This window comes from Juglans microcarpa x Juglans regia, chromosome 8D (genome assembly GCF_004785595.1).
Source record: "Juglans microcarpa x Juglans regia isolate MS1-56 chromosome 8D, Jm3101_v1.0, whole genome shotgun sequence".
In the NCBI taxonomy this organism is placed as follows: Eukaryota; Viridiplantae; Streptophyta; class Magnoliopsida; order Fagales; family Juglandaceae; genus Juglans; species Juglans microcarpa x Juglans regia.
In genome coordinates, this window is record NC_054608.1 from 30,519,009 (window position 1) to 30,532,214 (window position 13,206).

The following is a 13,206-nucleotide window of genomic DNA, read 5'->3' on the forward strand; positions in this document are numbered from 1 at the left end:
CTCTCATTCAAACCCCTGGCTTTTGTAACTTGCTTTCTTGTATTTTGTTATCTTGCCCAAAAGATGATAAGAAAAAAACAGAAATCTGAATCACCCTCTGGCCAAAGCACCTACCCTTGCATGGTGAAGGCGACCTAACATTCAAGCCATCACAAAACAACAGCTACCAAAACAATTCTATGGTATGAAGAGGGAAATCAAATGCTGTGGTCCCATGAAACAAACAAAACGACATTTCACTGTACAGACGTACATTTTGCAGAACTGTAGGGTACCACAAGCATCACTGGAGGCAAAGAAGCTGGGTGTTTATGGGAACATCAAGCTAATGTAGTATACCAGGTTTGGTGAGGCTACTCAATGGGAAAATAGACAAGTTATACAATCAAATAATCATTTTCATAAGAAAAGCAGAACATTGGTTTTTGTGTAGTGAGCAATGGTACAGTTGGGTTCAGGAGTGGAGGAAGTCTTTCCGGTCACTGACGAAAATAACCTTAGAATTATCAGAAGAAACATGAAACACAATATGAAAATGGGTAAGAAGCACCAAACAGATGAATAACTCCTCTTGAAAGCGCCAGCAAGTGTAGGGTTGCTGGATCCATAAAGGTTGAGAGAGACTGAACTTGTGTCACATTGCTATTCACCTCCCATCATCTGCACAGTATATGTCAACACTTTTTTGTTAAGTCAATAAATGTCAACATTTCAAGCAAGATTTTTGCTACTGCTTAGAATCTTATTTTTTTCATTATTGAAAAGGAAAATGCTACTTTGACACCTCCTATATTTTAATTTTTTTTTTTACTTAATAGTTAAGAAAGTAACTATTAGTGTATTGATATTTTTTTTAAAAAAATTTTTAAAAAGTTTAAAAATAATAAAAAAATGTGAATAAAAAAATTGAAAAAAAAAATAAGAAGATGAATTTGTGCTAAGAGGCACACCCAGCGGTCAATGCTGGGCGGCAGCCTAGCAAACCTTCTTTTATAATTTTTCTACCATCTGTAAAAGGAAAGAAATAACTATTTCGCAATCCACCTCCAAGTTTCAGAACAGTTTGTGATTGCCTCCCGGCTATTAAATTGCTTCCCTTTTTCACAGGTCATCTTGAAGCATTTGAATGTAAGAAACATTTCCCACTTTTCGGTTACTCAATAAAATAAAAACTAAAGTGGAGATAGCAAATGGATCAGGAAGGTGAAGAAGATGGGCATAAAGGGGGAACAACTACAAACTGCCGCACTGGAGGAGAACAGTTACTATTTCATAAAGGATTTCCCTGCCGGTTACTTTTTTTTTCCCTTCAATTTGTATTAAGTTCACGGTTAGTCCTGCTTCTGCCACACTTCGGTTCTTGTCCTGACTAATACTAAAGAAAAATCATTAAGTTTTTATAACCTTCTGGTCGTGGTGTAAACATATCATTTTGACATTAACTACCATCACGTGCTTAGCATATGATCATAAAGATGCTACATTTCCTGTCAATTGGAATGGCTGGGGGCAACTGCAAATCTTTCTTAAGTGAGGATAGTAAAACTGTAATTTATGGAGGACGTTGCAGACTTGTAGTGTCCCTATATCCTAGGATGGGAAAAATCCAATTAACCAAAAAAGAATCACTATGAAGCAAGAAGTAATACCTTGAAAATATCACCAAACACCCCTTGTAGGGGATTTCTACGTCGCACTCCATAGAATTTCTCTGCAATTTCATCTAGCAACTAAACAGTAATCTTCATGTTAGATTTAACAAAAATTTAAGCCAAAAGAAGTAATTAAAAAATCAAATCAAAATACAACTAGCTCAATGCAGTTGGTACAACTTTGCTATAGGCAGTAGGTGAAGCATTCTTAAGCAATGAAGAAAGTGGTAACAATCACAAAAATTGCACACCTCATTAAAGGCAGGTTCCCTTTCAATACTTGTCTTGTAACTTGCTCTCAACATATTAAAAAGAGGCAAAGCATCTCTCTGCAATCTGCATTGAAAAGAATTTCAAGATTAACCAATGATCTTCATAAATTAAACACTTCCAAGAATGACACAACCTACCTTCACAAATGATAATGTCTAAGGCTAATGTAGGGCAACAATGTTTCACTTAATGCTTGCATGGAAAAAAACTTGTAAAGTTTGGAGTAGGGATGATTGGAATACAATTAAAGGAAAACAAACAGAATTGTGGTCATAAAAAAAAAAAAAAAATACAACTTACGTTTGCAAAAGATATATGATGAACTGGATCAAATCTGATTGGTTAAAGTCAAGCTGCTTAGATGCCACTTCTTTCTTTATCTCATCCATGAGATAGTTAGCATCTCTCAGATTGCCTGAAGCTACATACCTATCATGGAAAAGACGAAAATGCTTACTAAGTTTTGAACCTTGGAAAGAAGAATGTTTTGCAAAGCACAAAATTTCCAAAATTTCTCATAACTTCATTCCCAAACATCACGCAAACACAAAAAAAAAAAAAAAATCTATTTCAAATTTTAAACTTTTCATCTAATCATTACTCAAACACAAAAACCAATACAACTTTTACAAACTTCAAACCAAAAATAGTATTAAAAAATTATATTCAAACAACTTTTTAACTTTATCTATCCACTTTCACAAACTCCAATACAATACTTATTTTAGAAAATATTTTTATTCAACCTTTTCTCTCTCCTTTCCTAAAACCTAATCCCAAACTGATTCTCACAATTCTCAAATATTTGCAAACATTCTTGGTATCCAAACATGCCATAATGTACAATTAAAAATAAATAAATATACAATAAACAGGGAAAAGGGACCAGCAAAGGCCAGAAATCATTGTCGTGCAAGTTAAAATAGGTATAAGACGCATGCTTTATTACCCCTTTTTGAGTGTTTGTTTCCTTTTTCTCTTTCCCCCTAATCATTTGGGAAGAGGATATTGCTACCTAACATCTCAACTTATTATAAAACAATCAAATTGACTCCTATATCCAGAAATTCTACAATTCCAGATTGGAAATAAAAGAAAGCATAAACCAGTCATCAAATGTTGTAGTTGTAGCTAAGATAATAGATAAAGGAAAGTTCTATGATCCAGATTGGGAATTCAGAAACAGTACTGATGATAATGGTAATCACCATACAAGAATCTAGTCCTCAAGTGTTCTTACATTAAAGTTGCTCGTGCAATGGCTAAATCATCTTCACCTGGATAACACTGCAGAGTGTGAACTAAATTAATTGAGTAAAAGAATATCCAGAGAAAAGAAAAAAAAAATAAGGAGAAACTATGGTAAATCTGATACAGAAGGTAACTTGGTCGAGAAATCCAATTATGAAAAAAATAAAAAGCTGTGCTAGGTTTGGATCGTGTTTCAAAATTTGTATATTGGCTGCAGCATGTGTTTCTTTGGTGAATAATTCGAAACTTTGGATAATTTTATGCAGGTTTTCAATGATTCTACAATTATTTAGTATATTTGTGCTGCTATTCTGGTGGAAAAGATTTCTGGTATCTAAAGCTATTACATTTTACAGTGAAGTTACTTAAAAAGAGAAACCAAACAGTATAAATTTTATGCTGCAATATGTTTCAACATGAAAAAACTGTATGATGCAGTCTTTTTGTACCTCAGCATCTTTTTTTTTTTTTTTGTAGTATTTTATGCAGCATTATGTTTCAACATGAAAAAACTGTATGATGTAATCTTTTTGTACCTCAGCATCTTAGTAATAATATTTTTGAAAAAGAAAACATATAGTAAGGAGGCTAACCTTTTCTGTGAAATTGACTAGAATAGATGCAAAATTCTTTGGATTGTTTCCTCTAACAAAATGATATGATACTCTAGCCATGTCCTGTAAGGAAGCATTGTGATTAGACACTGAAATGAAGGCCAAGATCCAGAGACTAAAATGCTCAGTTTTAATTTGACTACCTAAAGGACATTTCAATAACCTGAATGAATAATAATCAAAAGCGCAGTTAGGCCCATGGATTTTTTTTTAATAAGAAGAAGTTAGGCCCAGGGAAATAACAACATTTTATCAATTTTCCAAAGAATTGAGAGCAAAAAATGTAGAAATAAAAATAATGGTAAGAAATTAACAGAAATAAAATATGTTCTAAAAGTGACAAGTACATGGGTCCAAGACAGCATTCCAAAGAGCAAACTATTGTATTTCAGTATCGATAACATAACTTTCTGTAACGCCCCAATGGAAGGCCCAAACCAGATGACCTATACTCCAAAAGGACTAGTCAATTATAGAAATGGAGCCCCATGGAACCTTATAAAGAGCAAGAACTTCTCATTTCCAAGCAATGTGGGATCTCATACACTACCTACCATTATCCTTATCATATGGGGTATTACAATCACCCCCCTTAAATTCCCGACGTCCTCATTGGGCTTGTCCATTGTAGGTGGCATGGCTCAAGTCCCATATTCTGGTTGGGATAGGCTCTGAAACCATTTGTAACGCCCCAATAGAAGGCCCAAACCATATGGTCTTTACTCCAAAAGGACTAGTCAATGATACAATTGGAGCCCCATTAGAACCTTATAAAGAGCAAGAACTTCTTCTTCCCAAGCAATGTGGGATCTCATACACCACCTACCCTTATCCTTATCATATGGGGTATCACACTTTCAAACTCCAGAAAACTGCTAGAATGTGGCATTCATGATTTTGCTTCGCATCTTCCCTCTAGAAGCCCTTTTTTCTTTTTCTTTTTCTTTTTTTGTTGTCTTTTAATAAGTTATATTGTATCAAACAGCTGAGATAGATGCTATCGCTTTGGTTTTATTTTTTTGGTATACAAACTTGAGAACATGTCAATTTTCACAACTTTGCACTTCCCCTCACCAAATAATAGGGAAATATAGAAATATCAATGGAGTCTAATCAAAGAAGATAGCAATAAGATGTAAGGCTGAGCTAGACGCCCCAAAAACAGAAGTAAAAAAATAAGCCTTATAGATTAGAGAGGAGCAGCAAAAACAAGATACTTCTTGAAGCCAAGATTTCTGCCATCGAACCTACCACTTCAGGAGATTCAGAATATATATATTCAGCTAGCATAACATGTAGTTCAGGAGATCCATTCTTATGTGCTCCAAACTCCACAGACCACCTGAAAAACAAAAGATCTGGAATGTTAGGAATGCATTGGCATGTGAATGACACTCAGAAGTGATGCATTAGTAGCCCCATCCTAATATGAAAAGTTGGGTAGAAAACGAATAGGTTTTCAGATATATCCTAGATATGGTTCTCCAATTATGCTTTTAGCATAGATTTTGCCAGAGACAGCACCAGAGAGCAGAATGTTGGCAGCTTAACACATTTGAATTTCGAATCACATAAATTACTGCACCAGGAAAGAGGTTTGGGGGAAGAAAGGGCATCTTAACATCCACCAAAAGCACCCAATAAGTGAAATAAATGTAACCAAGAAGATCTAATGTCTCACTTTATTGCAGCTTTTAAGAATGATGAGCAGCCCTCTACACGTGTTTTTGCTGCCCCAAGAGCTTCAGAAATTTGCTGCATTTCATCGTCATCTGGTAAGTGTTGTGGCAGAGGAATCTGAGGAAACGTCTTGTATATTTTCCTGACACGATCTAACATAGATATTTTGTCATAATTACAAAGAAAGACATGTATCAAAATATCAATACAACCACAAAATCTAGCCCAGCTAAATTACATAATTCCCCAAGTTATTACACAATTAGGAAACAGTCAATGCCAGAAAAGCACAGCTGGCCCAGGAAGAGACAACAAGCAAAAAGAATCATAAAAAAAGTAAGAATTGACCAAGAAAGTGCTCATGAGCATAAAAATTATATTAAAGGAATGAACAAGCCAACTGACCAAGAGTTTCATCGTCATAAGGAATTTTCCCTTTCACAAGAGTTTCCACAAACAACACAGCAAGCTCCGCCCCACAAGTAATCTGAAACGTTTTGCCGCGTATCAATGAAACTAATTCAAAAGATATAAAGAACTCTAATTTTCTAACAAATCATGCACATTCAATGAAATTCCATGTACATCATATCTAAAAAGTAGTATCATATGCATAAAAATGTGCCCAATGGGAAATCCATGGGCATACCTTTCTATTAGATTGCACTTCGATCCTGTATGATTCAAAATTAATATATCCCAATGTTAGGCCTAGTCTTTTGCAACTCCATATCCAACATATTTAAAATTTTGCATTGAAAATGGGGAAGATTTATACATAAGCAGAAACAAAATGTAGCACGTTTAATTGCCAATGCAAAGATAGGAATATTGGGCAATAGGATAAATGTGGGAGATCTTTATTGACAGAGTTATATTTCATCTTCATCAAGAATTGATAGTAATATAAGCAACCCACAGCCAGTATCTGAGATGATTACTTTAAGACACATAAAACAGGGAAAATACATGAACAGCATAGGAATGAAGGACTTGGAAGAGAATAACCTGCCCATGTTTCAACTGGATGCATGCACCGGATTGGAGAATATCCGATGCTTCAGAATACCTCTGAGCGGACACATATCTGTGAAAAGTCATGCACATTTCTTCAGTATGCATACCTCAAATTGACAACACGAGTAGTTCACTTAATTCTATGACAAGTATAAGAAATTGAGTCCCTATACCGTTATGTCAAATATGGTTGGGGGTTGGTAAGATAATGCATATACCTTGCACTAATTGATTTGTACATTTGTTGAGCTCCATAATAATCACCCCCTTCTACAACTTTCTGTAATTTCTCGATATTCTGCATACAAGAACAAGAAGAGGGTACATAACCAAAACTCATTGAAACGGATTCTACCAACAAAGCGAAACCCGTGTCGAGTCAACCGGAAAAAAAACAAAAAAAGTTAGACTACTTTGTGGAACAGGATTAGCAGTCCCAGAGTTTTCCGACAACTCTTTCTAACTGATCTAAAAGATTGAAACTACACAATGACCAATGGTTTATACAAAACTTGCCTAAAGAGAAAAAATGATTGTAAATAATTCTGCTTTTGACTCTAACCAAATTGTTAAGAAGGAAAGCCCATAAATCAACCGAGTTGTATAGTGGAGAACAAAAAAAAAGTCAAAATTTTGAGCTCTCTTGATTCTCTTTTCTTCCATTATCTTCCCGGCAACCAAAACAGAGAACAAGAGCAGATATAGATGTAGAAGTAGGTACCTCTTGAGCCGGAGGTAGTACGCCTCTCTTGGGTCTCTCGCGCGACATGGAGGCAGTACGCTTCTGTCTTTCGTTATTTGTTTCTTGTAATGGAGGCAGTAGCAGAGATCGGTGTGAGATTTGGATCAAAGGAGGCGAGTGATCAAAGGATTTGGGTCTAACTCTAGCACGGTCTTCAGTCTTCCCCTTCCAAAGCCTGGCCTCCGCATTAGACCCGTGCCACAGCCCACACCTACGCTTTAGCCAGAACCGATGGAGACCTTTTTTTTCTTTTTTAAGATTAATTGTAAACTTATTGCCTAGATTTTTTTTTTTTTTTTTTTAACTTTATGCAAATTGAGAATGCAATTTTACAATATTAATATTTAATAATTAAAAAACTTTCTTTTTGTTAACTTTTCTTTAGAAGATAAAAGCATGAGCATTGTCACGTGATATGAGTGAGTAAGCCATGAGTTATGCCTCGTTTGGATACACAGTTTAGATGAGATGAGATGTTTTGTTGAAAGTTAAATAAAATATTATTATAATATTATTATTATTTTAAAATTTAAAAAAAATTAAATTCTTTATTATATTTTATGTAGAAGTTTAAAAAATTTGTTATGATTATATAAGATAAGATTAGATGAGATAATTGATTAAGGATTAATCTCATGTGTAAGTAAAGATTGACATGTGGCATTTTGATATATATGTCATATGACACGCATTCAATTAGTTTTCCAATAAAAAATTATTGAAATAGGGTATTATAATACGGAGAGTTTTACAAGTTTGTGGTTGGATATATGCATAATGTCACTATGAAATTCAAGGAGACATGGGAGTAGCTGGTTGATGGGTATCATACACTCAGTGTGCCGGTCGATTTTGATAATGATAATTTTTTAGACTTTCTAATTGATAAAAGTCTCGAGGATGGATGTTATATCTCTTATGGATGGATTGATTCTCCAAACTTCTAATATCTTTAGAATTTTGATGGTCCTGGTGGCATCTAGCGACTGCAATCGTGTTTCCTTCCTTCCTTACTGTCATGTTCGGTTCAAAATCAGTATGTTTGTTGCCCATTTTCAAATTGCTTTATGGATTTCAAATTTTTATAATTAGCTTCTTGAATATGCATATTTTTACAATTAAAATATGAAATTTTGATATCAAATTACAAGTATTAAATACAGTTACCACACAAATCTTGATTATTTAATCAAATAGTTATAAGAATTATGCTTTATAAAAGGTTGAATAATCTCATATATCACGCTATCATCATACTCTTATCTGATTTTGATAAATGGCATCGCAAAGTTGTTTTATTTAACTCCTAAAAAGGAGGAAAGGGTAAAAAAAATTTTAAAACAAAAGAGCACATAACTTGGGTGGCGGCAATGGCACTTCTGCATTGATCGTGGGATTTCTATTGTCTTCAATAATCTTCCATCGCTTATAAGATGGTTATCATTCACCCCACTCATAAGACTATGTTTAAATGTAAGATGAGGTGAAAATCTCTTAGATGTATGTGGAGAGGATATTCCAACCAGCTAGTCCCACATGGGTCTGGTCCCCACTCAAGTTCGTGCCTCACAACCTAAGGCCCAACTCGATATAAAGAGGATTTAGCCCACAACCAATATCAACTAGATAACTATCTAACGGTGGCAAGAGATAAAAACGATTATCATTCAAATTTATTAAGGGATAAACCCTCATCTCCAAGTTTGAATTTAAATAATAGATATGCTCATTATCATTTAACAACAAAACGGTTTAAAAGTTCTATATAAGAGGAGAACTCAGGTGCGTAAAGATCATCTAATTCATTGGTATTAAAGAGTTATTTTTGGTCACTAACTTAGGCATCAGAGGCGTTCCATCGAACCCCCCAAGCCATCTTACTCTGTGGTTGCAGGTGATCGTGAGGCGGTGGCGGTGAAACACGTCCATTACAGTTGGCGCCATCTGTGGGATTTTAATATCTCACAATTAACGTGTTTTTTACATGCCCACCACCACACAGTCTTAGGCAACTAGAGATCAGGAGAAATTTCGCAAAACATGGAAGAAAGACTTGTAGAAATGAAAGAGATAATTAATAAACTTTCCACGAAGGTTGACTCACTACGAAAGGAGAACGAGATCCTCAAGGCACGAAACTAACCTTCGGGAGAGGATGCGACACTCAGTTAGGTGGACAGGGTGGAGATGGAGGCAAACAATGCAAGTGTCAGTAAAAGCCATCATGAGGACGAGGAGACAAGAAAGCCGCACCACGACCTACGCAGCTTGATGAACAAATACAAGAAGATGACCAAGAAAATAGAACGTCTTATTCGGTCAACCAGTTGTTGTCTAGCACAAACCTACCATTCTCTGTAAAAATCATGGCAATACCTTTGCCTCCAAAGTTCAAGGTTCCTTCGATAGATCTATATGATGGCTCCAAAGATCCTGTGGAGCATCTTGAAACTTTTAAAACTCATATGACGCTCCACGGATTTTCAGGGGAAATTGCATGTATGACTTTCCCTTTGACCTTAAAGGGATCAGCAAGAGCTTGGTTTGGAGCATTACAGTTGGGATTCATAGACAACTTCGATGAACTAGGCCGGCAATTCTTGACCCAATTCATGGCAAGTAGAAGGTGTAGGAGGTCAATCGCGTATTTGTTAACCGTGAAACAAAGAGAAGATGAAAGTTTGAAGGCGTACTCGACACATTTTAATAACGAAAATATGACAGCCAATGATCAAGATGAGAAGATCATGCTGGCGGCATTACTCGGAGGTATTTGGCCGATGAGCCTTTTCATGGCCGAATTAGCTAGGAAGATCCCTTTCACGTTACAAGAATTCATGGACAGGGCTGATGACTTCGTTAATGCTGAAAACACACTTATCGCCCTAACTACCCGATTTGAAAGAAAAAGCGAACGAGAATTGAAAGGAAGTCAGAAGAAAGACCGAGAAGCAGGTCAGAAGGTGAGGAGGGACCAGCAAGAAATGAGACGCGATAATAATTTAAGAAGACATTATAGCGATTACGTGCACTACTCCAGTGCGCATAGCCAGGATAAGGCAAAAGAGGAAGGGCAGGACGACAACAACGGACGACAAACCGAGAAGTATTGTACCTATCACAAAACAAGAGGGCATAGAATCGAGGATTGCCATAATTTGAAGCAGAAAATTGAAGATATGAAAGATAACGACGAGTTGGAGCGCCTGGTCGCCCAGAATGCTACCCCCGCAAGGCGAACAAACGACCAAAAACTCGAGCACAAAAAAGGGACAAGTGAGAGCCCTAGGCGACGGCAATCACTAAAAGGAGGAAGGAGGCCACAGGAACCTCGTGTTTGAAGACTGAGAGCAGAAACGAATCGGAGAAACCCACCCTTAGGGGAAATACATACAATCGCCGGCGAATATGCTGAAGGTGGTCCAACTTCTTCAGGGAGAAAAGCATACTCAAGGTAGGTGAGGTATGAAGAAGTCTATAATATAGAAAGACCTGTCAAACAACCCTGAGTACAAGTATATCCCACAATATCTTTTGGTGATGAGGATTGCCGATGGGTTGTATACCCGCAAGACGATGCATTGGTAGTAACGATGCTGGTGACAAACTTTACTACGAAAAGGATACTAATTGATAATGGAAGCTCGACAAATATCCTGTTTTGGGACGCCTTCAGCAAAATGGGAATTAGTGCCGATCAATTGCGATCGACACCAACTACATTAAAGGGGTTCACCGAAGACGCAATACAACCCATAGGATCCATTGCATTGCCATTATCTGTAGGCACGGATCCCATATCACCACTACTATGACTAATTTCTTAGTAGTGAAAACTCGGTCAGCATACAATGCAATTATCGGGCGACCCACACTAAATGCATTGAAGGCAATTACCTCGACATATCACTTAAAAATAAAATTTCCAACGAAGTCTGGAGTGGGTAAAGTACGCAGCAAGCAAGTCCTAGTCAGAGAATGTTACGTGTGAGAACTCAAGCAAGGACAATGAGAAGTAAGTATTGTAGAGGTAGATGAGGAGGCGGGTGTGATCTTTTCACCGTCGCCCCAAGTGTTGATGACTCAATTAGAAACTAGAGATGAAGATGCCTTAAAGTAAGGAGAAGCAGATGAACCTCTGGAGTTGATCACTCTTGAACCGGGTCACCCAGAGAGTCATGTGAAGATAGGAACCAAGCTAAAGAGGGAGGAAAGGCAACAATTGACCGACTTCCTCCTAGACCATAAAGATGTATTCGCATGGAGTCATAAGGATATGTTTGGAATAAGCAAGGAGATCATCGAACACAAATTGAGCATAAACTCGAAGGCGCGCACAGTGAAACAAAAGAAGAGAAACTTTAGCACCGAAAAAGTTCGAAGCAATCGCATAGGAGGTGGATAGCTTATTAGCAGCTGAGTTCATCAGAGAAGCGCACTATCCCGAATGGCTGTCAAATGAGGTATTGGTGAAGAAATCCAACTGAAAATGACAAATGTGCGTGGATTTCAAGGATCTCAACCAGGCTTGCTCGAAAAACAGCTTTCCACTCCCATGAATAGATCTGATAGTAAATGTAACAACAGGGCATAAAATGTTAAGTTTTATGGATGCCTATTCAGGATACAAGCAAATCAGAATGAATAAAGCTGACCAAGAGAAGACCGCTTTCGTAACAGACCGATGACTGTATTGTTATAAGGTGATGCTTTTTGGCTTGAAGAATGCTGGGGCAACATATCAAAGGTTAGTAAACAAAATGTTTTAAGAACTAGATCAGGAGGAACATGGAAGTATATGTCGACAATCTGCTGGTAAAAAATATGGAGTTTGCCCAGCACATAAAAGACTTCAGAGAGGCCTTCCAAGTTTTGCAACAATATCATATGAAACTCAACCCAACCAAGTGTGCTTTTGGAGTGCAATCGGGAAAATTCCTTGGGTTTATGGTGTCAGAAAGAGGTATCGAAGCCAATCCTGAAAAGCCAATCCTCATATCCCTCACTCTCAGTTTCCTCCATGGCTGGATTTCCCATTCTCTATCGCACATTCCATTATGTTTCAGCTTCCTCCATGGCTGGACTTTGTGAGAATCAGGATCCTCCATGGCTAGCCACCTAGCTTCTCTGTCACATTTAATTTTTGGGATCTTCCATGGCTGGACTCCATCCTTCTTTCTTGCAAAAATCCAACACACACTCAAAGTAATCCATATGCTTTCATCTGAGATCTGTTCTTGGTTGTATGTATTTGGATTTTTTATATATTGCATTGTTGTTCTTGCTAACTCAAAACCCTATCTTTTTTTAGATCTCCCATTTTATCTACCCTCCGAAGCTGCATTTGTGGGTTTCTCTAATCTTTGTAAGCTAGGGTTTCTTTGTTATTTGTGAATTAACTCTGATATTTGTGGGTTTCTTTGTTCTTTGTGAATTAACTCTGCTATCCATAGCTTTTTTAGCACTGAAATCTTTGTAAGCTGCATTCTTTCTATAGTATCATTTTTTATTTGTGGGTTGTACTATTTCTAGTTCTGCACTATTTTTAAAATTATGCATTGATGAGAGAAATTTCAATTATTGGTTTGCAATGTTATTGCTATTATATTTTACTCTTGAGAAAAACTTCAAACAGGTCGAGTGTTATTTTTTACTTTATACCAACCAATCAAATTTCAACAGATACAAGACTTGTGAATCTTATGGTATATGCGAGTTTATTGAATTACACTGCAATTCTCTTCTTTGATTTTGAATATCTTATTCTCTCCTCCCCCAGCTCTCTTCTCCAACGCCCTCTCTTGATCTTAGCATAGCTCGCTGCCTTGCGCATGCTTTTTTTCAAAAACTCTTTTGTATTTAATTATTTTCTGGGTTTTTGAAACTTTGTTTTTCTTTGTTGCTTGATTTTTTTTTTTTTTTTGCAATTGCAGACTTTTTTTTGTTGCAAATTAGTGTTGTTTTTTTTGCGTTGGGT

General features: G+C 36.6%; 2 protein-coding genes across 2 annotated transcripts; one reads left to right on the plus strand and one right to left on the minus strand.

The window, feature by feature from the left end:
- Nucleotides 1–375: 375 nt before the first annotated feature.
- Nucleotides 376–7,459, minus strand: LOC121243497 (protein GET4). Its single transcript, XM_041141624.1, has 12 exons — nucleotides 7,209–7,459; nucleotides 6,706–6,785; nucleotides 6,479–6,557; nucleotides 5,876–5,957; nucleotides 5,472–5,622; nucleotides 5,042–5,132; nucleotides 3,770–3,853; nucleotides 3,166–3,212; nucleotides 2,226–2,354; nucleotides 1,904–1,988; nucleotides 1,650–1,730; nucleotides 376–660 (listed from the first exon to the last, which is right to left on the minus strand). The coding sequence occupies exons 1-12, from the start codon at nucleotides 7,254–7,256 to the stop codon at nucleotides 643–645; spliced, it is 975 nt and encodes a 324-aa protein (XP_040997558.1). The 5' UTR covers nucleotides 7,257–7,459; the 3' UTR covers nucleotides 376–642.
- Nucleotides 7,460–9,595: 2,136 nt separating this feature from the next.
- LOC121242412 lies at nucleotides 9,596–10,570 on the plus strand. Its single transcript, XM_041140277.1, has one exon. It carries the CDS (start codon nucleotides 9,596–9,598, stop codon nucleotides 10,568–10,570), a length of 975 nt encoding a protein of 324 aa, XP_040996211.1.
- The last annotated feature ends 2,636 nt before the right edge of the window (nucleotides 10,571–13,206 follow it).